Genomic DNA, 22,128 nt, shown 5'->3' on the forward strand with positions numbered 1-22,128 from the left:
CACCTGAGCCGTGCTGCCGTCACTCAGGCCATGAGTTCCCATCTTATCATCTCCAGCCCGATCCAGTGAAATTTGACTATTGTGCGCTACCAGTTCCCATCTTCTCCAGCTGAGCGAGTCAACTCAGCCTGTGAGCGTCACCATTATTCATACTTTCTTTTAAAACGCGTATTCCTCCAAACACTTTCATGGGGGTCTCTCCGTCCAGTCTGCTCAATTGTTTCCCTCTTGGGCCGGTCGTTACATTTATCCCATTTAAGTAGGTGGACACCACCGGCCAAGCAGAACCACTTTCACTTTGGGCTCTCCAAAGGTCTGCAAACCCATGTTTGCACCCCAAACGTGGCGGAGACCCCTCGCCCAATCTTTGAGTAGTTTTGTTTACCTTGTTTATTGATGCAGTTCTTTTATCCAGTTAATAGCCTTCACCTTGTTTTTCGACATGGTGTGTATTGGTTGGTAAGTTTCAATCACTTGACTTGTTGGCTATTTAAATGGGTTTTTTTTATGTTATCATTGCTCGTTTAATTGCTTGTATTTATTTGTTTATTTTCTTTGCTCTTCATTGAGTTTCATATTAAATATTCTATTAGCTCCACATCCTGGATAGTGATGTGTACTTACAAAATTGTATTAATCATTGCAACTCAATAGTCTTGCAGGCTCAAATTTCGTCTATTAAATTTCGGATGAAATATATAACCAACAAATTTCCAGTCACTCGTGAACATTATACTAAAATTGCCATCGAATTATTGCATCAGAGTTTATAATAATTATTCACAGTCCAACCTGGACCAAGTATTATATGATATTTTACCAGTAGAATCCATAGGACCAACCAGGACAGGTGGTAGTTGGTATAGCGTATGAGAATGCTTCGCCTAACAGTAGCCTTCATCTCCTTCGCCGCAGCAGTTCTTGGTACCAAAGCGGTGAGTGTTTGTTTTAGATTATATTTTGCTGATGATATAATGCTAATAGTGGCATGTTTGTTTGGCAAATTTCGAACCATGTAACAGATAGACAAAATGCCTGAGATATATGTCAAAATAAAGGCAACATTTTGGTGATTTTGTCATGCTAATCTTTTGATATATATGATAAAAGTCATTAGAATGTTGACATTCGTTTGTCAGCGACTCGATAACTCTCCTCAATACTTACCATTTGCCAAATGATTGTTAGAGACCAGAATAATTCAAGAACTATTTGTGCTTTTTCCAAGGGAATGATCGATGTCGACGTAAAACAACTTGCAGATATTGTGCAGAAGTTCCAACCAGAAGGTGAACGTAAGTGTATAAATTTGTCACGCACTCAACTATGTAGATTGCAATGTAACACACATGGCTATGAATTCACGATTTCATCAGATGGTTGAACTTTTCACAGTCGACATTCGATGTCATGGGCCAGCGCTTCATGTTATGGTGGTAGAAAAATGAACTTAACGTTGAATGCACCAAGGTGACAGATATTCGAACTCTCAAAATTTTACGATTTTTTTTTGGTTTACCACTAGTCTTGTGGGAATTAGTCTGAAGCTGGTGGAGTATCGAAAGTTTTCACAAGCTTAGTTTTGTGAAAATCAACCACTTTAGATTTCACATATCAGTAAAATTTGGTGATTTGTCTTCGCAGTACCAAAATTAACACTAGGAAACGCAACCTTTGTATTTATTTTGAAAGAGAATGGTTGACTGCTTGCTTGCGGAAAGTTTGATCAAAAGTGTGTCTTGCATTTTCGAGGCGCAGACTTCCTTAAGGTAGTATGCACCTCGAAAGTGAAAGACTTAAACTTTTGCTCTAACTTTCCCCAAGGAATCTTTCAATCATTCTCTTTCAAAATCAAGAATAAAAACAGGGAGTCACCTTGCAAATTTTGGTACTAGAGAAATAAATTACCCAAGATTTACCGATATTAGAAATTCAAAATGACCGCCATCCCTTTGTTTACTCTATGGAGAAAAATAAAAAAATTCGAATTTCGAGAAACTAAGCCAAGAGCTTTAAAATGAACCCTCACAAGTGGTATATCAGAAGAGAATGGTAAAAGTTTGAGAGTCCAAATGTCTGTGCCCGAGGTGCATTCTACCTTAAATGCGAAGCGGCTAATCTGATTGTGGATGTTCTGTTATGTGTTACTGAGAAAGGCATCGTTGCTGTTATGTATCTAGAATGTTCAACATCTGGCCACTTCTTTTGCGAACCACCAACCGATGAAGCTTGTGAAGTTGCCGCAGGATGTATGAGCTTTCAAGCTTGCTCGGAGGTGTTTTGCTCAAAATGTCCCAACCAAGATTCTGAGATTTCTGCCTCGATATGCAAGTCTGTTAACGCCACGCTGAAAATACTGAAGACTGGTAAGTTAACGACTGAGTCGTATTATACGTAGTCGAATCAATTTGTTTTAAGTTTCACGAAGTTGAGGAAAATTAAAGTCTGAAAAGTACACCTTATGAAGAGTACCAGAAAAAGTAATGATACTAATTTGGTCTTAGTTTTTGTCTTATATAGAAATAGACGTGAAAAAGATGCCAAAGTGTCTACTTCGTCCTCATTTGGTTAGGTAAATACAGCCAAAATGTTATCGGTAAACCAAATTAAATGTCTTGAAAGAAAGAGAAGGGATCTACCCATTGATAGTATAGAATTTGCACCGTCCATAAGATTGGAAAAGAAATGCCAGAAACTAAAATCGACATATCGTCATTTTCCTGTAATATTATCTCAAAAGATCGTTTGACAGATGTTGACTTTGAAAATATAAAACAAATACCATATCACCGCGATTGATTTTTAGTAAAAACTGCAAATGTATTTTTCCCTAAAAATCAACTTTGAAAAGGTAGTGACTCCGCCTTGTTATCACCACAATAATCAGTCAATATCTTTTTTATTTAATAAGTAAACTTACACTGACGAGTTTAACCAGAAATAATATGTGTGGCGAGCATTTTAGAAACAGAGATGTACAAAATAACAATGCTTTCATTACTTATGACTCTTTCCGCAAAGCTAAATTTGAAATGTAAAGTTCGTGTGGCAATGGGTGTTTTAATGTAAATTATTTACAAAAGCACCCCAGGAACTTTCATGCTGTGATCACTTTTTTTTACAAAGGTGACTGGGTACCTCACGTTGTGAGTTCGAACTCGATTAAGTGACTGGGTATCGCACGTTGTGAGTTCGAACCCGATTGAAACCACCGTATTTTCTACTCTGGGTTGATAGCTCTGCTTGTGGACAGAATTGTCCCAGAGGCTGTCTTTCGCCCAGTTTAAGCGTTGTATTCATTGCTTCGCTTCGATAAAGTTTGGGTGCTGTGTATGATAGTGAGAATGCGAGCGTGAGTGCTTCTCAAACTCTATAGCGTTTGGAAGGGTCGCAGTCAGAAAAATTGTAACGACTTAGCTCGGCTATTATACCAATCTTTTTTGAGATTGGGGATTTGGCCGAGCGTGGCTTCTTCGCTAGTTGACTGGGTACCGTACGTGAATTCGAACCCGATTGTGTTATGTAGGTCATTTACCCCACACTCATCATGACCTGAGTTCAATTAGTCTAGAACATTCTCAAGGTCACTGCCTTAATGACCTCACAACCTTGAATTCAATTAGTCATGTTTGGAATGTTCTGGAAAGTTGATTAGTTGTGTAAGAGAGATAATTTTAGAACAGTAATTAGCATGTCAATAAAAGTTCTAGATTGTTCTTATATGCCTTTATAAAAGGGACGTGCTCAGCTTCCAGTCAGACTTTTGGGATCGTGTCACTTGTGTGTTACTAAACTCCAGCAGTAGTCATTCTCAAGACTTTTCAAGACCTTCACTGTCAACGCTGGATTTATACTGTGGACTTTGTGCAGCTTCAAGCCTGCAGCCAAAGGACTGTTCATTCATCCGACTGACTGTTACAACTCTGAGACTGGAGCTTTGCCGTCCCAGCTGAGATAAGTAGTCTGTACACTTTTAAAGCTTGTACTCTATCCCTAACTTAGCAATTAGTTTATTTTCGTAATAAATTTTGTTTAAACGTTAACTGCTGAGTTCACCCTTTTGTTCGTTTTCTCTGCACGTAACAAAATTGGGGGCTCGTCCGGGAGACGAATATTTTGAGCCGTTTGACAACATTTTGACAGCCTTTTCAAAACTACTGTATACTGTGAACTCAGCGAAATTTAATCATGGCGGAATTTAAACCAGAGGAAATGGATGACCTTGATCAGGACACATTTGATTCCCTCAGAAAAGACGACCTCATTGCACTGGCCAATTTCCTCAAAGTAGAAGTCAAAAGATCTATGCGCAAGAGGGAAATACAGTACCGTATTGCCAAACATCTAGTTGATTTAGGCCAATTTGAGGAATCCACCCTGAAAGATTATGAGCCCGAGTCTACCTCTGAACTCAGAAAATTAGAATTAGAAATGCAGACAAATTTGGAGATCAAGAAACTAGAATTACAAATGGAAAAAGAGAGACAGGCATTAGAAAAAGAAAAAATACAAATGCAATTAGAAATGGAAGAAAGACAGAGAGAGAAAGATAGGCAGGAAAGATTAGAAATGGAAGAAAGACAGAGAGAAAAAGAATTGCGATTAGAAGAACAGCGATTACAGGTAGAAATAAAACGTTTAGAGCTTGGACAGTCAGGAAAATTCTTCCCTTCAGACAAGTTTGACATCACTAAGCATTTCAGGTTAGTTCCCCCTTTCCAAGAAAAGGATGTTGATAAATATTTCCTTCATTTTGAGAAAATTGCTCAGAGTCTGAATTGGCCTAAGGAGTCCTGGTCTATGCTTTTGCAGAGTGCTTTGGTGGGTAAAGCCAGAGAAATTTACATTCAGTTGTCAGTAGAGCAGGCTTCAATTATGATTCTGTGAAGGAATTAATTCTCAAGGGCTATGAGTTGGTGCCTGAAGCTTACCGTCAGAAATTTAGGGATTGTGAGAAGGTGAAAGATCAAACCTATGTTGAATTTGCTCGAACAAAAGAACAACTGTTTGATCGTTGGTGCTCTTCTGAAAAGGTCAGTCAGAATTATGACAAATTACGACAGCTTGTTTTGATTGAGGAATTTAAAAGGTGCATCCGGAGTGATATCAAGACGTTTATCAATGAACAAAAGGCAGATACATTAGAGGTTGCTGCACGTTTGGCCGATGAGTATTCATTGACCCACAAATCTTCATTTCTCAGCAAACCATCCCAGTCCTTTTCATACAGAAACAATGCAGGTAAATTTAACTCCTCCTTTCCATCCAAGAATTTCTCAAAGGAGAGTAGGAAATCAAATGACAGCAGTTCACACAGTTCAAGTAACACTCCCACATCATCAGATCCCAAGTCTCAATCTCCTTCTGACAAACAGTTCGGTACACTTTCTTGTAATTATTGTAAGAAAGACGGCCATTTAATGTCAGAGTGTTTCAAATTGAAAAGAAAACGTGAAGGTCAAAGTGGTCAAAGTGGATCTAAGCCCACCGGCTTTATTTCTTCATCAACTCAATTAGAGTCTAATAATGTGTGTAACACATTTTCTGAGGTTAAACCCCTCTCATCCCCAATTAATGAGGTCAAGGTCAATTCTTCTCAAGATAGCATTATGGGTATTTTCGAACCATTTATTCATGATGGTTTTATATCACTTTCTGGTGATTTCTCTTCCGCTACCCCTGTCAAAATTTTAAGAGATACCGGGGCATCCAAGTCTCTTTTGTTGGCAGATACCCTGCCGTTTTCTGAAAAGTCATTTTCAGTTCTAAAGTTCTTATTAAGGGGGTAGATTGTAATGACTACATTCCTGTTCCTCTCCATAATGTCTATTTGTCTTCGGACTTTGTTTCTGGACCTGTGACTTTAGGTATTAGGCCTTTTTTGCCTTTTGAAGGAATTCACCTTCTTCTTGGAAATGACCTTGCTGGGGACAAGGTCATTACTAATCCACTTGTGACTGATAATCCTAGTTTAGATCAGGATCCAGAGCCAATTGAACAAGAGATACCCGATTTATTTCCTTCATGTGCCATTACTCGAGCCATGTCAAAGAAAACTTCTGAGAATCAAGATACTCTCAAAATAATGTCACAGATGTTGACTTAAATGACACCTTTCTCAGTCAGGTGTTTGACACGGATCATTTCGTTATCCCTCGTGGATTTGAAACTTCCAGTAAAACTTCTGCTGACCAAAGTCAGACATTTTCTAGATCAAATCTCATTGCAGAACAACACAAAGACCCAGATATTTTGTCTTTGTTTGACAGGGTAGATGATGAAGATAAAACTTCAGATAGCTCTGTTTCCTATTATACAAAATCTGGTATTCTCATGCGTAAATGGAGACCTCCAGATGTTTTGGTTGATGACGATTGGGCTATAAAACATCAAATTGTGGTTCCAAAGCCCTACCGTGCTGAAATATTGCGCCTGGCCCATGAAACCCCCTGGGCTGGTCACTTAGGAGTCAGGAAAACTTATCATAAAATTCTCAGTCACTTTTATTGGCCTAATCTCAGGCAGGATGTAGCACATTTCTGTAAAACTTGTCACACATGTCAAATGGTAGGAAAGCCAAATCAAACCATTCCAAAGGCCCCTTTACAGCCAATTCCTGCATTTCAAGAACCATTTAGTAGGATTCTAATAGACTGTGTTGGGCCCCTACCAAAAACAAGATCAGGAAATGAGTACATGTTGACAATTATGTGTACATCAACTCGGTTCCCAGAAGCCATACCACTGAGAAACATAAAGACAAAGACTATAGTGAGAGCTTTAGTCAAATTTTTCACTTTATTTGGCCTCCCTAAATGTGTCCAATCCGATCAAGGCTCCAACTTTATGTCTGGTATTTTTCAACAAGTAATGGATCAGCTAGGCATTAAACAGTACAGGTCATCCGCCTATCATCCAGAAAGTCAGGGTGCTCTTGAGCGATTTCATCAAACTTTGAAAAACATGATTAGGACTTACTGTTTTGACACAGAGAAACAGTGGGATGAAGGAATTCATTTTTTGCTCTTTGCTGTTAGAGAGTCAATTCAGGAGTCTCTTGGTTTTAGCCCATTTGAGCTTGTATTTGGACATACAGTCCGTGGCCCACTTAAGCTCGTTAAAGAGAAATTCCTATCAGACGATGATGATTGTCTGAATATTTTGCAATATGTGTCAGATTTTCGTACAAAACTCTCTAAAGCATGTGAATTAGCCAGAGAAAATCTTGAGTCATCTCAGCAGTCAATGAAAACCAAATATGAAAAAGCACCTCAAAACGGAAGTTTAAACCAGGTCAAAAAGTTCTTGTTCTACTTCCAATTCCTGGCAAACCACTCCATGCTCGTTACTTGGGCCATACCTAATTGATAAGAAATTGAGTGATTTAAATTACATCAAATAACACCTGACAGGCGAAAACAAAAACAGCTATGTCACATAAATATGCTTAAGCCATATTTGGATAGGGATAATCCTACTATAACTCAGCCTGTCAGTGCAGTCAGTTCAAACCATTATGAAGATAGTGATACTGAAACTGACTTGAGTGAAAATACTCTAAACTCAAAGCTGGGCTCGGTCAAGCTTCAGAACTCAGAAATCCTGGAGAAGCTGGAGTCTACAAAGTTGGCACACCTCCAGCCAGAACAACAACAACAGGTGAAAGAACTGCTCCACGAATATAAACACCTGTTTCAAGATGTTCCAACGAGGACAAACGTCATCTATCACGACGTTGATGTTGGGGACAGTAAGCCTGTAAAACAACATCCATACAGACTGAATCCAACAAAAGCGAAATATCTCCAGGAAGAAGTCAAATACCTGCTGGACAATGACTTTATTGAACCCAGTAAAAGTAACTGGAGTTCGCCGTGCATACTTGTTCCCAAATCAGATCACAGTTATCGTATGTGCACGGACTTTAGGAAGGTCAACACTTTAACAAAGACAGACACTTTCCCAATCCCGAGGATTGATGACTGCATCGACCGAGTGGGAAAAGCCAAGTATGTGACGAAATTTGACCTACTGAAGGGATTTTGGCAAGTCCCTCTGACGGATCGTGCTCGTGAAATATCCGCCTTTGTTACACCAGACGGATTGTTCCAGTACAAGGTGATGCCATTCGGAATGAAGAACTCTCCGGCAACGTTCCAACGGATGATCAACGACGTCATATCCGGGCTAGACGGATGTGCAGCTTACGTTGACGACGTCGTCCTGTATAGTGACACCTGGGAGGAACACATCAAGCTCATGCGGAAGTTCTTTGAGAGACTGAGCAAGCAATGTTGACTGTCAACCTTGCCAAATCTGAGTTTGGCTGGGCGAGGGTGACTTTCCTCGGACATACTGTAGGACAGGGTGAGGTAAAACCTGTTGATGCCAAAATCAGTGCCATTTCAAGTTTTCCCATACCAAACTGCAAACGACAACTGATGCGCTTTCTCGGTATGGCTGGTTACTACAGAAAATTCTGTCCAAATTTCTCCACAATTACTGAGCCTTTGACTAACTTACTTAAAAAGAAAGTAAAGTTTGTTTGGGTCAGAGCAATGCCAACAGGCATTTGATACACTTAAAGCCATACTGCAAAGTGCTCCAGTGTTGTCTGCACCAGATTTCACTTTGCCATTCAAATTAGCTGTGGATGCTAGTGATACGGCTGCTGGTGCTGTTTTATTGCAAGAGGATAGTCATGGTGTAGATCATCCTGTTTGCTATTTTTCACGCAAATTTAACAAATCCCAGAGAAACTACTCTACAATTGAAAAAGAGTGTTTATCTTTGATATTAGCTTTACAGCATTTTGAAGTTTATGTTACTTCTTCAAATCAGCCAATAGTGGTTTACATTGATCACAACCCTCTTGTTTTTCTGCAGAAATTTAAAGGCAAAAATCAGAGATTGCTAAGATGGAGTTTAATGTTACAGGAGTTTAATCTTGAATTAGACATATCAAAGGCAGAGACAATTAATTGCAGACTGTCTCTCTCGTATTTAGAGTTTATTGTTGTTCACTTTCAAGAAATTTTATTGTTGTTCACTTTCAAGAAATTTTACTTTAAAAAAAAATTTTGAGTACTTAAATCCTTTTCAAGATTACATTTGTAAAAGAAAGATTTTTCTTTGAAAAATTTTCTTTTTTGAAGAGGGGTGTGTTATGTAGGTCATTTACCCCACACTCATCATGACCTGAGTTCAATTAGTCTAGAACATTCTCAAGGTCACTGCCCTTAATGACCTCACAACCTTGAATTCAATTAGTCATGTTTGGAATGTTCTGGAAAGTTGATTAGTTGTGTAAGAGAGATAATTTTAGAACAGTAATTAGCATGTCAATAAAAGTTCTAGATTGTTCTTATATGCCTTTATAAAAGGGACGTGCTCAGCTTCCAGTCAGACTTTTGGGATCGTGTCACTGTGTGTTACTAAACTCCAGCAGTAGTCATTCTCAAGACTTTTCAAGACCTTCACTGTCAACGCTGGATTTATACTGTGGACTTTGTGCAGCTTCAAGCCTGCAAGCCAAAGGACTGTTCATTCATCCGACTGACTGTTACAACTCTGAGACTGGAGCTTGCCGTCCCAGCTGAGATAAGTAGTCTGTACACTTTAAAGCTTGTACTCTATCCCTAACTTAGCAATTAGTTTTATTTTCGTAATAAATTTTGTTTAAACGTTAACTGCTGAGTTCACCCTTTTGTTCGTTTTCTCTGCACGTAACGATTGAAACCACCGTATTCTTATTGTCACCCCTCTAGATATAATATTCGTAATCTCTCTTAAGTAGAAGGTCTTGTTAATTTTAGTTAACTCACCTAATAATGATATTTTTGAATTTATTTGTGTTGATTCCAATCCATCTCGTGTATACATTATTCCAGATTTGTGTATAAAAACTTTTTCGAAATATTTACAAGCTACGTACTACGATCAAAAACATTGCGCATGAAATCAACTATCTGATAATTGTATCAAATCATTCCTATTTTCATAATACCTAATAGTGTGTAATAGGATTTATAATGATTTCCAGACACCCTAACTTTATTTATTTTACAGGCGTTATTGATTTTAACGTGACCGGAGCCACCCTGTACCAAAAGTACGTTGCCACTTCAATATTGTTCACTAATGAATTTGATGGTAAGTAGAAAAGTTAGCTTTAAGTCATACGCTGCTGGAAATTTTGATTGTACTATGTACTCCTGTCCCCAATATACTTGAACCTTTCCACTTGGCATTTCAGTGTGCGGTGATGGTCGCATTGTTTGCGATGAAGTGAAAGGGGGATGTGTTGGCTTCGATGACGCCTGCAATGATGACGGGGACGACTGCGTATGTGGATTACAGGAAACCGTATTTGCCATGAAACTGTTTTTGACCCCAGGTGAGAAGCTTTCGAGGACAAATTATATTGTGTATTGAAGGGGTAGCCTCTTCAAACAAGATCTTGGTTTATTTCTTATTTATGTATGTAGCCTTTAAATACAGCTAATTATGTAGGAATTGTTTCCATCGGTACGAATTTAACGACACAAATTCAATATGCCACATAAACAATGAACAACTAGAGAAAAGCCTATTTTATAATATTCTGTGAAGGGAAATATAGAACATTAATGTTATGAATTACTTGGGTCATCCTGTGATCATACAGCATGACATGGTTCATGTATAAATGTTTCATTATTGTTTGTTTTGCAGAGGGTGGTCCGTTTTACTGAAAGGTAAAGGAAATTTGGAGTTCAGCTACCATTCCACATTTCCTCAGTCAATCTGGTCATCATCATCCGATGTATATGCTGTCCTGCACCGAATGTTTCTGAAATTGGAAAGACTTTCATGATATAAGAGCAGCGATCTTCAAATGCTTGTGCTATTTTCTTTACCCTAATCCGTTTGTCATGCTGAAATTTCGAGTATTCTTTTTGTCAACACAGCTTGTATGTGTGTAGTGATCATTGTTTATTGTTTACAAATGAATTCTAGTCCGGACTTGAACACAATTTTCAACAAGAACAATTGAGATTATACTCATATAGGTTGTGTTGATATGCTAAATACTTGGCATTAAATTACATTTTGAAGATTCAATGCAGAAAGTGTACGGAAACCACAAAACAAAAGTTCTGAAAAAAGGCAAAAGATACAGCTTATGGAGTTTTAATAAATGTCCCAAGGTTTTCGTCTCGTTAACACTTTCGTTGGTGCACACCATTTACTTTGAAGTTTATAGCAATAAAGTCATCTTCCATAAGCGATTATGATTTGAGTGATGTCATTGGGCCCCGCTACCAAGCTTCTGGCACTACCTGTAAAACAAGATCCACAATGCAGATCTGTGTTCTTCAACCGAACGTTTACTTCCCTTTTTTGGACAAACAATAGTGAGACGATGATATATCGATCGTATGAGCGTGACTGGGTTTTATAGAAAAAAACTTTGGACTTCAAAGTGTATTCTATTCTCGGCAGCGTAGTCATAAATGGACAGACATATGCTTTATGTACATATTGGCTAGGTCAGATCTCATATGTTTTAATACTCAGCCTTTACATTTGACCAACGTCATTAATGACATTCTACTTCAATCTCATCAGATCTTCATCATACTCAACCATTAATTTTAAGAGGACATCTTAACTTTGCCATATGCTATTGTCATTATTAATCCAAAATAATTAAAGACGGAATGCTCAAGGTGTCTCTGTTTTGTCATAATCTGAACAAATATTAATGAGAGAAGCCTTTAAACTTTCCACGAATTTTCAAGCTCATAGTGTACAACCGGTGTCAGCAAAAACAACAACAATACAAAAGTTACCAAATGTCCCTATGAGTTTCAGCAAAAGTAAAACTTCGAATGATCACATCCCTCAAACTTTCACACCACATGTCCGTTTATCGGCAATCGTATTTGCAAAACGTTCCTTAACTACCGAATTGCTAGTTTTATATGTCCACAGAGTCCAATACAGCAAATTTCAAAGACTTTTGATATACAATATTTGAGGAGAATATTTTAACGACACCATATAAAGGTAATGAAAGAACCTTATATAAAATAATTACAACCAAATCATGGGAGATGTCCGATAAAGGTGTTTTGACAATTTTCAAACTACAATGATTTTCACATGGAACACCGATTTAGTGATTGATGCCGTTATTAAGTGTTCATCAATCCATCCATTTATCCATTCATCAGATCATCAGTCTTTTAATCTATCAACACCATCCATCCTTCAATCAATTTATCCGCACATATCCGTCGTGTAATCCACCGGTCAATGCAAACATCTCTTTGTGCCTACTATTTTACGAGCTTGAGTGCTAGCTATTATCAAAATTCCCCGAAAGTAAAATAATTGAAGAGTACATAAAACACTATGGAAGCGACACGACAGTATACTTCACTAATACTATGGCTCCTTCTCCGATTATTGATGAGTGTACAGGTTGAAACGTAAAGAATCTTGAAGTGTTCCTCATAGTTTAATCCAATATGCGTCACGGGACATCTCGGTTTGTACCAGTCGCTTCGCATTTGGGCTCACGTGTGTGACACAAACTCATGGTCTAATTGTAAGAGAGCCTTGGAAACCTCATCAAGGAAAACTTAAAGGCTTGAACTTAAAATGCAAGCTATGAATGTGAGATCTCTCTCTCTCTCCTCTCTCTCTCTCTCTCTCTCATTTCACTTCACAATAATGGGTGTTTATAACACATCAATATTGGACAAGATCACGCTCAGTCTGAAAATACACCCTAATTAAATGAAAAGTGACATGTGTTTGACCTTGGAAAAACAATTAGTCGAACAGTGTACATTAGTGTATATCACATGTTTCATAGATCATATATCATAGTAATGCATTAAAGTGAATGAGCTCATTTGGGGACAGCCATGTCGGATATAACATGTGGACGTTTTATTGTAAATATTAAAACTCAATTTCCTGATCTGTTGATTATTATAATCTGTGTCTGGTATTAAGAAACCCTGAGATATGGCATATATTTAGTAGATTGCTACTCTAAATGCAAAATTTAGGGTTGCAATCTCAAATGTGACAAGCTTGACTGTTTGCTATATATCAAAATTCCCCCACATCTAAAATAATTGCAGAGTGCATAAAACACAATGGAATGTTTTAGTTTTGGGCGACACGATAGCACAGTTCACTACCACGATTGCTTCTCCGATTATCGAGATGTGGGCAGGTTGAAACGTAAAGAATCTTGAATGTGTTCCTCATAGTTTGATCCAATATGCGTCAAGGGACGTCTCGATTTGTACCAGTCGGTTTGCATTTGGGTATACGGTTGTGACACAAACTCATGGTTTAATTGCTAGAGTGCCTTGCATACCTCATCAAGAAAACTTAAAGGCTTGAACTTAAAATGCAAGCTGTGCATTGTGTGAGATCTTTAAGGTAGCTCGCACCTCGGGGACAGACTATCGGCCTCTCAAATTTCTACAATTCTTCTCCGATCTACCACTTGTGGGGGCTTTTTTAAAGCCCTTGAAGAAAAAAGACTTTCACCGTGTTAGTTCTCAAAAATCCAAAATTTAATATTTCACCCTTATATTTAACACAGGAATAACGGCCATTTTGAACTTCAAATATCAAAAATGTTGGGTAATTTGTTTCGCTAGTTCAAAACTTTGCACGGTGACCCCCGATTTTTACTGTTGATTTGTTGAGAGAATGGTTGAAAATTTCATTGTGGAAAGTTTGAGCAAAAGTTTAAGTCTTTCACTTTCGAGGTGCATACTAACTTAACCCTTTTCCTGCCAAGTCCATATTTCACCACCAGGTCAAGATGGTTAAAATTAATGAAACACAACATATTCCATATGGTGTATTTTAACATAATACTGTACATTTGAAGGCTGTTGAAAACATAAATACTGTAAACTTGATTTTTTTTTACTAAAGATGCTAGAATAGACCAAGCCAAGTGGGTTAAAATACGTCATGTTTTGGCTCAATACCGCTTTTTACTGACTTGGTTAGTGGGGAAGTGATACTGTCTGGCAGGAAAAGTCTATATAACTTCTCTCTCTCTCATTTCACTTCTCAATACAGAGTTTTTATTGCATATTAGTATTTGACAAGATCACAGTCTCAAAATAAATCCTTATTAGATGGAAAGTTATTTGACATGTGTCTGACTTTGGAGAAACAATTTGTCGAACAGTGTACATTTCTGTATTACACGTGTCTCATTAATCATGTTTCATCGTATCAGTTGTGCATCAAAGCGAAATAGCTCATTTGGGGAAAGCCATGTCGGATATAACATGTAGACATTTTAATGAAAACATTAAAACTCTATTTCCTGATCTGTTGATTGTTTTAATCTGGGACTGGTAATTTAAAAAAACCCTGACATATGGCATATACATCGGCAGATTGCAACTCTAAATGCATTTCCTGAGGAGTCTACTGTATTCTGTATTTGACAAGAGCAACATTTGCTGTCACAGACATTGGTCATTTTAAACTCTTTCAACTATAGGTGCATCGACTTTGTTGGTGGTTAATGAACAACAAATACTCAAAATAGAACAAAATAAATGTAAACACGATATATTTTGTAGGCGAAGATATCTGTGTATTTGAAAGAGGTAACTATAGTCTCAGTGGTGTCAAGAGCTAAAGAATTGTGTAGTTAATTAATTACTCGGTATGGCATGCAACAAAAAAGGTAACTGTTAGGAATTTATGATACAAATAGACAAGGCTTATATCTTTCAAATAAACAGCTGTTAACACACACGTAAATTGACCCACTAAAATTGGTATTTAGAAAATGCTTACATGTCGATAACATTTTGCAATTCTTTTCGATGTCTCGTTCTTTCTCTTACTACAACCGAAAATTTCATTCTGTATTTCCCAGAGCCGGTACAAAATTTTCATACAAATTATACAGGGGAAAATTTACCGCTCTTTATCGGTCATTGGTGAACTCAATATTTTAATTTACCCAATGATCATCTGATAGTAGTCAATGACACCAATTAGATGTCATCCTTTGCCTTAAATGCCAAATCATACGTACGGACCTTTCATACAGATCTGAAGGGAGCAACCGTCAGAACAGTCACCATGTTTCGTCTAGCAGTAGTCGTCATCATTTTTGCCACGATGGGGTTTAGCATCAATGCTGTAAGTACTGCACGTAAGCCAGTTCCTTAGTTTTTCTAAAGAAAAGACCTAACGGCTATTTTCGCACACTTTGAAATATTGGTAGTTCTAAGATGTACTTCATAAGCAATGGAAAACTTTATGACACAACTTTTATTCATATGTGACATGGTAACTCATGTGTTCAAATTTAGCGAACAGGTAGTGAAGTTGTTCGGTATATGTAGACAGTTTCATTTGTTTCTGTGTCTTTAGATCGTTTTCATTTTGCATTTTTACTTCATACATAATTGTTACACGTTCCTGGTTACAAACCGTAACGTTTGCCCCAGAATTCGGCTGCATTGTTGATACTATCGGAAATAATCTGGAAATTATCTTATGGTAATATAAGAACATTACAAATCGCAATCCTCTGTACGGTCCCAGCTTAGTTTGGAATGTAGTCGGGAACACATCACTCAACCAGGCACCAGCTCTTTATCACGGTATAGATTTGATCTCATTTTATACAAATTTTTACTTCTCCAAGGACCTCATCAAGATCAGTGAAACAGAAATGGCGAATATGATTCAAGGTTTCCAGCGCGAGGATCAAAGTAAGTAATGTACCAATTTTCACACATTTTTAGTATGAAACGCTTCGTTCCCTCAGATTGACAGTACAGACTTCTGGTTTGAAATCTAAAACACTAGATTATACTCAGGCCATTAGGATTTGTTGAGAAACTAGAAAGTAAAGGACTGTAATATAGCATTGTTTCACAAGTCGGCTATTTGTGTTTAAACCTCCAATACCACGCTAATCTAGAGCATACGTCATGTTGAGTGCAAGACAGGAGTACTCAGTGAACTTAAGGTAGTATGCGCCTCGAAAGTAAATTATACAAATTAAACTTTCGCTTAAGTTTTCCTCATCAAGGAATCTTTCAACCATTCTCTTTCAAAATCAAGAATAAAAATCGGGGGGGGGGGGGGGTGGGGTGTCATCGTGCAAATTTTTGTACTAGAGAAACAAATTACCCAAGATTTACCGAAATGGCTGCATCCCTTTGTTAACTCTATGAAGAAAAATAAAATTTTCTATTTTCAAAAAACTAAGACGGTAAAAGTGTTTCTTTCTCAAAGGGCTTCAAAATGAACCCTTACAAATAGTAGATCAGAAAAGAATTGAAAAAGTTTGAAAGTTCGAATATCTGTCATCGAGGCGCGTTCTACCTTAAGAGGTGTGCTGTTTTTGCAAATAGAATGGATACTGCTAACACAACATGATGGTATATAACCAAATTATAACCAAATGTGCTTAAGAAAATGTGTAATTGTCTCCTAAAGAATGTATCATATTTTTATATTTGTTTCAAATCATTTCGATACAAAATCGACATATATAACGTATGATGAAGGCATAAGCAAGGATACAAATGCACTTTTATGAAGAATGTATTCTTTTCTTTCAGGATGTTCAACCGCTGGTCATATGTTTTGTGATTCAATACCCGAGTCCTGCGGAGCAGGTTGTATGGGGATCAAAGAGTGCTGGACGCGCACTTGCAATAGCGAATGCACACCGATTGATTCCGATCCTGACCGAGCTGCATCTGTTTGTAACTCTTTGGATGCCACAGTGCAGGTGCTGGAAAAAGGTAAGGTTTCAATCATATGTAAATGTTACATGTTTCAAATTGAAAGTAATGTCTAAGTTTGCGTGGCATAAAAAGGTATACTGTCACTGTTACCATGGAAAGAGAAAATCTAACCAATCACAGATTTTAAGCGGGTGGCCGCTTTTAAAAAAAAACGCCCTCACATGGGCATTTTGAATACCAAGGAAAGCCCTTTGAACATATATGGGCATATTTAGTTTACACGTGACTGTATGTGTTTATCTTCACAGTTTTTCAAAGCAAAATGTCTCTCTAAAGATGACATGACAACAACCTCGAACTATATATTTTCAAAAAGCAGAGAATCTTAACTTTTACACGGTAAGGTAGCACTAGCTTACTCAAAGGATGAGAAGAAATTTTCAGGCTGAAAGCCTCATTTTAGGTGTTGATAATAAAAATAAATTTAGTTAAAAAAAACTTGACACCACTTCATAAGGTTTAATATCTCATTTGAAAGTAGAATATGTAGAACAAAAGCACAGTTTGTTTTTCGTTGTCTATGCTAATTTTTGAAATGACATGAACTGAAAACCAGGCATTCCAAAAAGTTATAAACTTCATGATAATGGAAATTCATATGACTCTTCCTACCAAACGAATTTATGGAATGAAATGTGACCAAGCATGAATGCTGTTATATGTTTGAAATGTTGAAAACGGGAGAAAAACGAAACCTTGAAATCGGAATAATTTGCGTAAATTTGCATTAATATGCACCAACTTGACGACAGCATGTCTTGCTGAAAGGTGAATCTACCAATAATTTAATCTTTGGTTAACAAATACATGAACATTGAACGAATCTTTACAAAAATGACTTTTTAGCAAATAATGCTTAAGTACATGTTCAGATAGTAATAGAAAAACAATCTTTTGCTCAAGCTTTCTTCAAGGAAACTTTTAAAACTTTCCTTTGGAAAATGACAGTAAGAAGTCACCATAGAAACACCTGCACCAAAGAAACATTATGCGATATCTACCGATTCATTAAATTCAAAATGACCACAATCTCTGTAGAAAATAAATATTCTATTGTCACTAAAATACACAAGTGAAAACTTAATTTACTTCAGAGCTTTAAAAAGTACCCCATTTGCAGTGGACCAAAATTATAGTGTAAAAGGTGAGGTTGCGAATAGGCGCATTCTACATTAATAACGTTCACACACTATGGAGAAAGTGTGTCAAGTTCGTTTCAGTCAACAGTGATTATTTCTGTTCGTGTTGTTTATAACTCTGCTTCGTTGACATACGATACACTAGTGCATTTTTCTGAAATGTTATATTCAAATTATCAAATACTGGAACCACTTAAATCCGATAAATTTCTTAATTTTTATTCTAGGTGCACTTGATTTAAAGGGCGCAAGCCTATACCAAAAATATGTCGCCACAAATTTAATCTTCAGCATGGGCTTTGATGGTAAGTAGAACTCAACGACAAGTATACGAGTGTTCTTTACTGTAGCATTTGTATTGCATGTAGATGGCAACACCGCTTTATCTCTGTCGTGAAAAGTTTCTCTCATTTTGGAGAAACACGTTTTGCTATGGCAAGGAAAGATAAAGACAAGCGGAACCCTTGTTCAAACAAATCGAACACCTTCGATCACAGACTATGTACAGATACACGGCAAACTCCGATGCTGTATAAATCATTTATGCACGAAACCCAAAGACAAATAACATCAATGATATAGTTACTCCTACAATTGTACGCCTCCAGACGCTTCGGTAAATACCTATAGTGCTCTAAATCACAACTCATTGTAAAACACATTAAGATGTTTATGCAACTGATATTGTTTTGTTGACAAATTTGTACTAAGGACAAAATAAATACTCAGGAAAGAACATAGAAAAAGTGTATCAATTTTTGACATCTTTTCGACTCAAAGTTTCATCTTTTTGACATCTTTTTGACACAAAACACGAATTCAGCTAGAAGCTCAACTTGAAAAGATGTAATTTCATTTTTGTATCTTACTCTGAACAGTATAAAATTTTGTGTCAATATGAAAATAATATTTTTCAGATCTCCTGTTCGACTGCATAACCTAAAAGCCACACGGGAGTCAAAAAATCATGAACCCTAATGTACCTTGCAACTACGAGAAATCCAACTCAACAATTTAAAGGGAGGGGGTAGTCTCGTCTGCGGCTGCGTGGTTATCTTTAAGATATATTTTGCGTCTTTCCACAAATTGGCGACGAATGCCTTCTCACTGTGAAGCAAATTCATCTCTTGATGACCAGATCGGTATCTTTCAAATTACTCCACGACTTTAACAAATGAACTTTGGTCTCTTCACTTCGTTTATATGGAGCTTCTTCGACCATAGTCACCAATTTAAGTACAGCCTCGACCAATTTAAAATTTTAGATATGCACAAGGGATGTCGGGATATGGTGTGCATAGCAACATACTCGTTATGTGGGTCACATACGCACAGACACTGGCAGGAAGACTCCCCCGTTAAATGCACGTTCCTTCATTGTATTTCAGTGTGTAGCGATGGTGGAATTGTTTGCGCTGAAGTAGAAGATGGCTGTGTTGATCTCGATGACGCCTGCAATGATGATGATGAATGTGTTTGTGGTATTGGCAGTGTAGTAAAAATACTAGATCGGTTTCTGACTGAAGGTGAGAGACTGCCCTCATCAGTATAAAATAAAGATACCTTCGTTCTCTATCAATCTGATTATCATTAGATGTAGCGATTTGCGTTGTTGTTTCTTTTTTGTTTCTTTTACCATGACTTTCATGCTCGTATTCATTGCCTCTCCCATAACTGAAACTATCCCATAGGAAATCATGTTTAATTAAATATGAGCCCTCGATTGCCGACCAAACCTTTTTCGTAAAACAGTCTTTGTCGATACTATCCAAGCAATGTGCCCCGGCTCTGTTTGAGAACCTCTGAGATAGTCTTTGACAGGGGTTTTAATCGATCGCCGAGGAAAAATAATGAAAGAATTTGTAAGCCATTTTTAGAAGGTATCAGCGATTAGGGTTACGTGTAGATGTCAAATTTACAAAATTACAGTCGTCGGAACTGCACTCAACGATCGTATGGGAACCATACGACAAATGCAAAAACTGTGTCAAAGGTACGATGGTGATTGATATAAGTTAAAACGTGTCTTATAATCTACATCGTATAATTTAAATGTTGCAGCTATGATAATGAGGTGCATCTAGATATCAAGCACGAAATACATTGTTTGTAAACAAGAAACTTGCACAGGCGCAGTTCCGACGACCGTTTCCCTTCAAGGCAGTACACTGTTCGAAACTAAAACTTTTGTCCAAAAGTTCCTTCAAGCAAACTTTATACCGCTCCCTATCGAAATCAAGGGATCACCATGCAAAATGTAGTACCAGAGAAATAAATTAACCAGTATGGCCCGACACTAAAAATGCAAGATGGCCGTCGTACGCGTGTTAACTCTATGTTGAAAAATAGAATGTTAAGTTTACACGAACATAGAAACTTAATTTGAATAAGCTCCAAATTGAGCCCCAATAAGTGGTAGGCCAAAATGTATTGTAAAAGTTTTAGAGTCCGAATAACTTTTCCCGAGGCGCGTTCTACCACCAGCCTATTTAAAAATAACCAACGGTTCATATTTTGTTTCAAAACATAAATATAACATGTAAAGAATTTAAGATAACATGTTGGAAGTGGAAGTAAAGCTCTTTTCATGGCCTCCTGGAACGCTTTGAAAAGCTTTCCCTCCAATTCACAATATTCGCTCCCCCTTCCCAACAGCTAAAACTGCCTTACACCCCGTTCCCTTTATTCCTCGCCTTGTCTGGTCTACTGTCACAAGCTAATCATTAAATTTCAAGGGAAATGGATTTTTCTTTGTACATTTATGTAATACGACACAGTAGCATGTGTGTTGACATCATATTAGCGTAAGGAGTTGATATGCATAAGTTGCTGTGCCACGTTCCTTCTTTTTACAGCACATGTGCTAACGGGTTGAGATATCTACCGTAAAATGTTAAAAATCTGCTTTCTTTCAGAGAAATGAAAAATCTTGCAGTCATCGGGAGACCTTGGTGAGAAGCTGAGACTTTATGTATTCTGAACACCTTCAAGTATAGCCCGTTACCATAACATCTTGTGACGGAGTTTCGAAGCGTACAATGATTTTTAAAGCTAACACTTCAGTATCGTTTAAATCTTAGAACTTGTCATCAACCATAACAGAGGATAACATTTGTGCATTTCAGACGTTATTTAATTTCTTTTGATTCAATGTCTGTTTCTTTTAAGCCAAGGTATTAAAGACGTATAGCACAAATGTTCTGACTCGAGACGTGACTCAATCGCTGTTGCGCACATGCAGAAATGATCTATAATATTGAATAGTATGTGTGAAATCAAATTTTAAAAAATCACGAAATTTACATGGATGGAACAAACCTCTGCTTCTTCATCATCACCGAATTGACTAGGATTGGTAAAAGAAAAAAACGTGTATACTGAATGTATACTTAGTGTATACTGAATGGAATGATACATTGTACAAATGGAGATTTTGGAAACTATTTGCAAAAGCTAAACTCCACTTTTAAGCAATCATTCGAAAGTGGCAAGAAATTATAAAGCTAAAAAATGACGACAGCGGTTCAAAACTACTAAATGGAATAATCCAGGATGTCTCAAGCGGAGACCAGCTCTCGAGCAAGAACATCTGCAAAATCGGTAACAATATAACAATGTATGCTGCGTTCACAAATGATTGCGGGGCGGGGGGCTGGAGGGATCGCGATCGAAATCTTATTTTTTTCAGACCCCATCCCTTTAATATAATCGAAAATGTTCAAGTCCCCCCATCTATATTATCGAACTTTTTGAAGTCCCCTCTTCAAATTATCATATCGCCGTGTATTTATTAGAGATGTACGCACAGAAAAAATAAACATATATTGCTTAGTTCTGCTCGCTGATGTTCGACACTACCTGTTAGCAGCAGTTTGTAGAGCCATATTCCGAAGGGGAGTTCTTAAAGATGATCATTTTTAAATGCGTCAGTGAATTTTTTGGATTTATCAATCTAATCCGTCTTGAGTTTATCCACCTCTCACAGGTAAATGACACCTTCTGAAGAGCACACAAGATGACGATCATTTGAAAATACGCAAAAAGTGAATTCCTGGGTACATTTTGCCAAATTGTGAAAAACTGAACGCAGTGACCTACCAAAACTATTTTCAAAATTACAAGATGTATATGACCAAGATGCTACTATAAAAAAGTTTTACAAAATTGACAATACT

General features: G+C 37.3%; 2 protein-coding genes across 2 annotated transcripts; both read left to right on the forward strand.

Annotated features, from left to right (window-relative positions):
- The first annotated feature begins 801 nt into the window (after nt 1-801).
- Nucleotides 802-11,270, forward strand: LOC139122145 (uncharacterized). The gene is made up of 6 exons (XM_070687568.1): nt 802-935; nt 1,229-1,295; nt 2,181-2,366; nt 10,069-10,152; nt 10,256-10,396; nt 10,714-11,270. The coding sequence occupies exons 1-6, from the start codon at nt 870-872 to the stop codon at nt 10,731-10,733; spliced, it is 564 nt and encodes a 187-aa protein (XP_070543669.1). The 5' UTR covers nt 802-869; the 3' UTR covers nt 10,734-11,270.
- Nucleotides 11,271-15,055: 3,785 nt separating this feature from the next.
- LOC139148768 (uncharacterized) lies at nt 15,056-21,154 on the forward strand. Its single transcript, XM_070720226.1, has 6 exons — nt 15,056-15,189; nt 15,701-15,767; nt 16,626-16,811; nt 18,181-18,258; nt 19,342-19,479; nt 20,869-21,154. The coding sequence occupies exons 1-6, from the start codon at nt 15,130-15,132 to the stop codon at nt 20,874-20,876; spliced, it is 537 nt and encodes a 178-aa protein (XP_070576327.1). The 5' UTR covers nt 15,056-15,129; the 3' UTR covers nt 20,877-21,154.
- Nucleotides 21,155-22,128: the final 974 nt, after the last annotated feature.

This window comes from Ptychodera flava, chromosome 2 (genome assembly GCF_041260155.1).
Source record: "Ptychodera flava strain L36383 chromosome 2, AS_Pfla_20210202, whole genome shotgun sequence".
NCBI classification, from domain to species: domain Eukaryota; kingdom Metazoa; phylum Hemichordata; class Enteropneusta; family Ptychoderidae; genus Ptychodera; species Ptychodera flava.

What these genes read in the sequence shown, in the direction of transcription:
- LOC139122145 (XM_070687568.1), top strand. Translation starts at nt 870, where the DNA reads ATGAGAATGCTTCGCCTAACAGTAGCCTTCATCTCCTTCGCCGCAGCA. An exon ending in GTTCCAACCAGAAGGTGAAC is followed by an intron (nt 1,296 to 2,180) that starts GTAAGTGTATAA and finishes TTATGTATCTAG; the next exon opens with AATGTTCAACATCTGGCCAC. An exon ending in GAAACTGTTTTTGACCCCAG is followed by an intron (nt 10,397 to 10,713) that starts GTGAGAAGCTTT and finishes TTTGTTTTGCAG; the next exon opens with AGGGTGGTCCGTTTTACTGA.
- LOC139148768 (XM_070720226.1), top strand. Translation starts at nt 15,130, where the DNA reads ATGTTTCGTCTAGCAGTAGTCGTCATCATTTTTGCCACGATGGGGTTT. An exon ending in TGGGGTTTAGCATCAATGCT is followed by an intron (nt 15,190 to 15,700) that starts GTAAGTACTGCA and finishes TACTTCTCCAAG; the next exon opens with GACCTCATCAAGATCAGTGA. An exon ending in CTTCAGCATGGGCTTTGATG is followed by an intron (nt 18,259 to 19,341) that starts GTAAGTAGAACT and finishes ATTGTATTTCAG; the next exon opens with TGTGTAGCGATGGTGGAATT.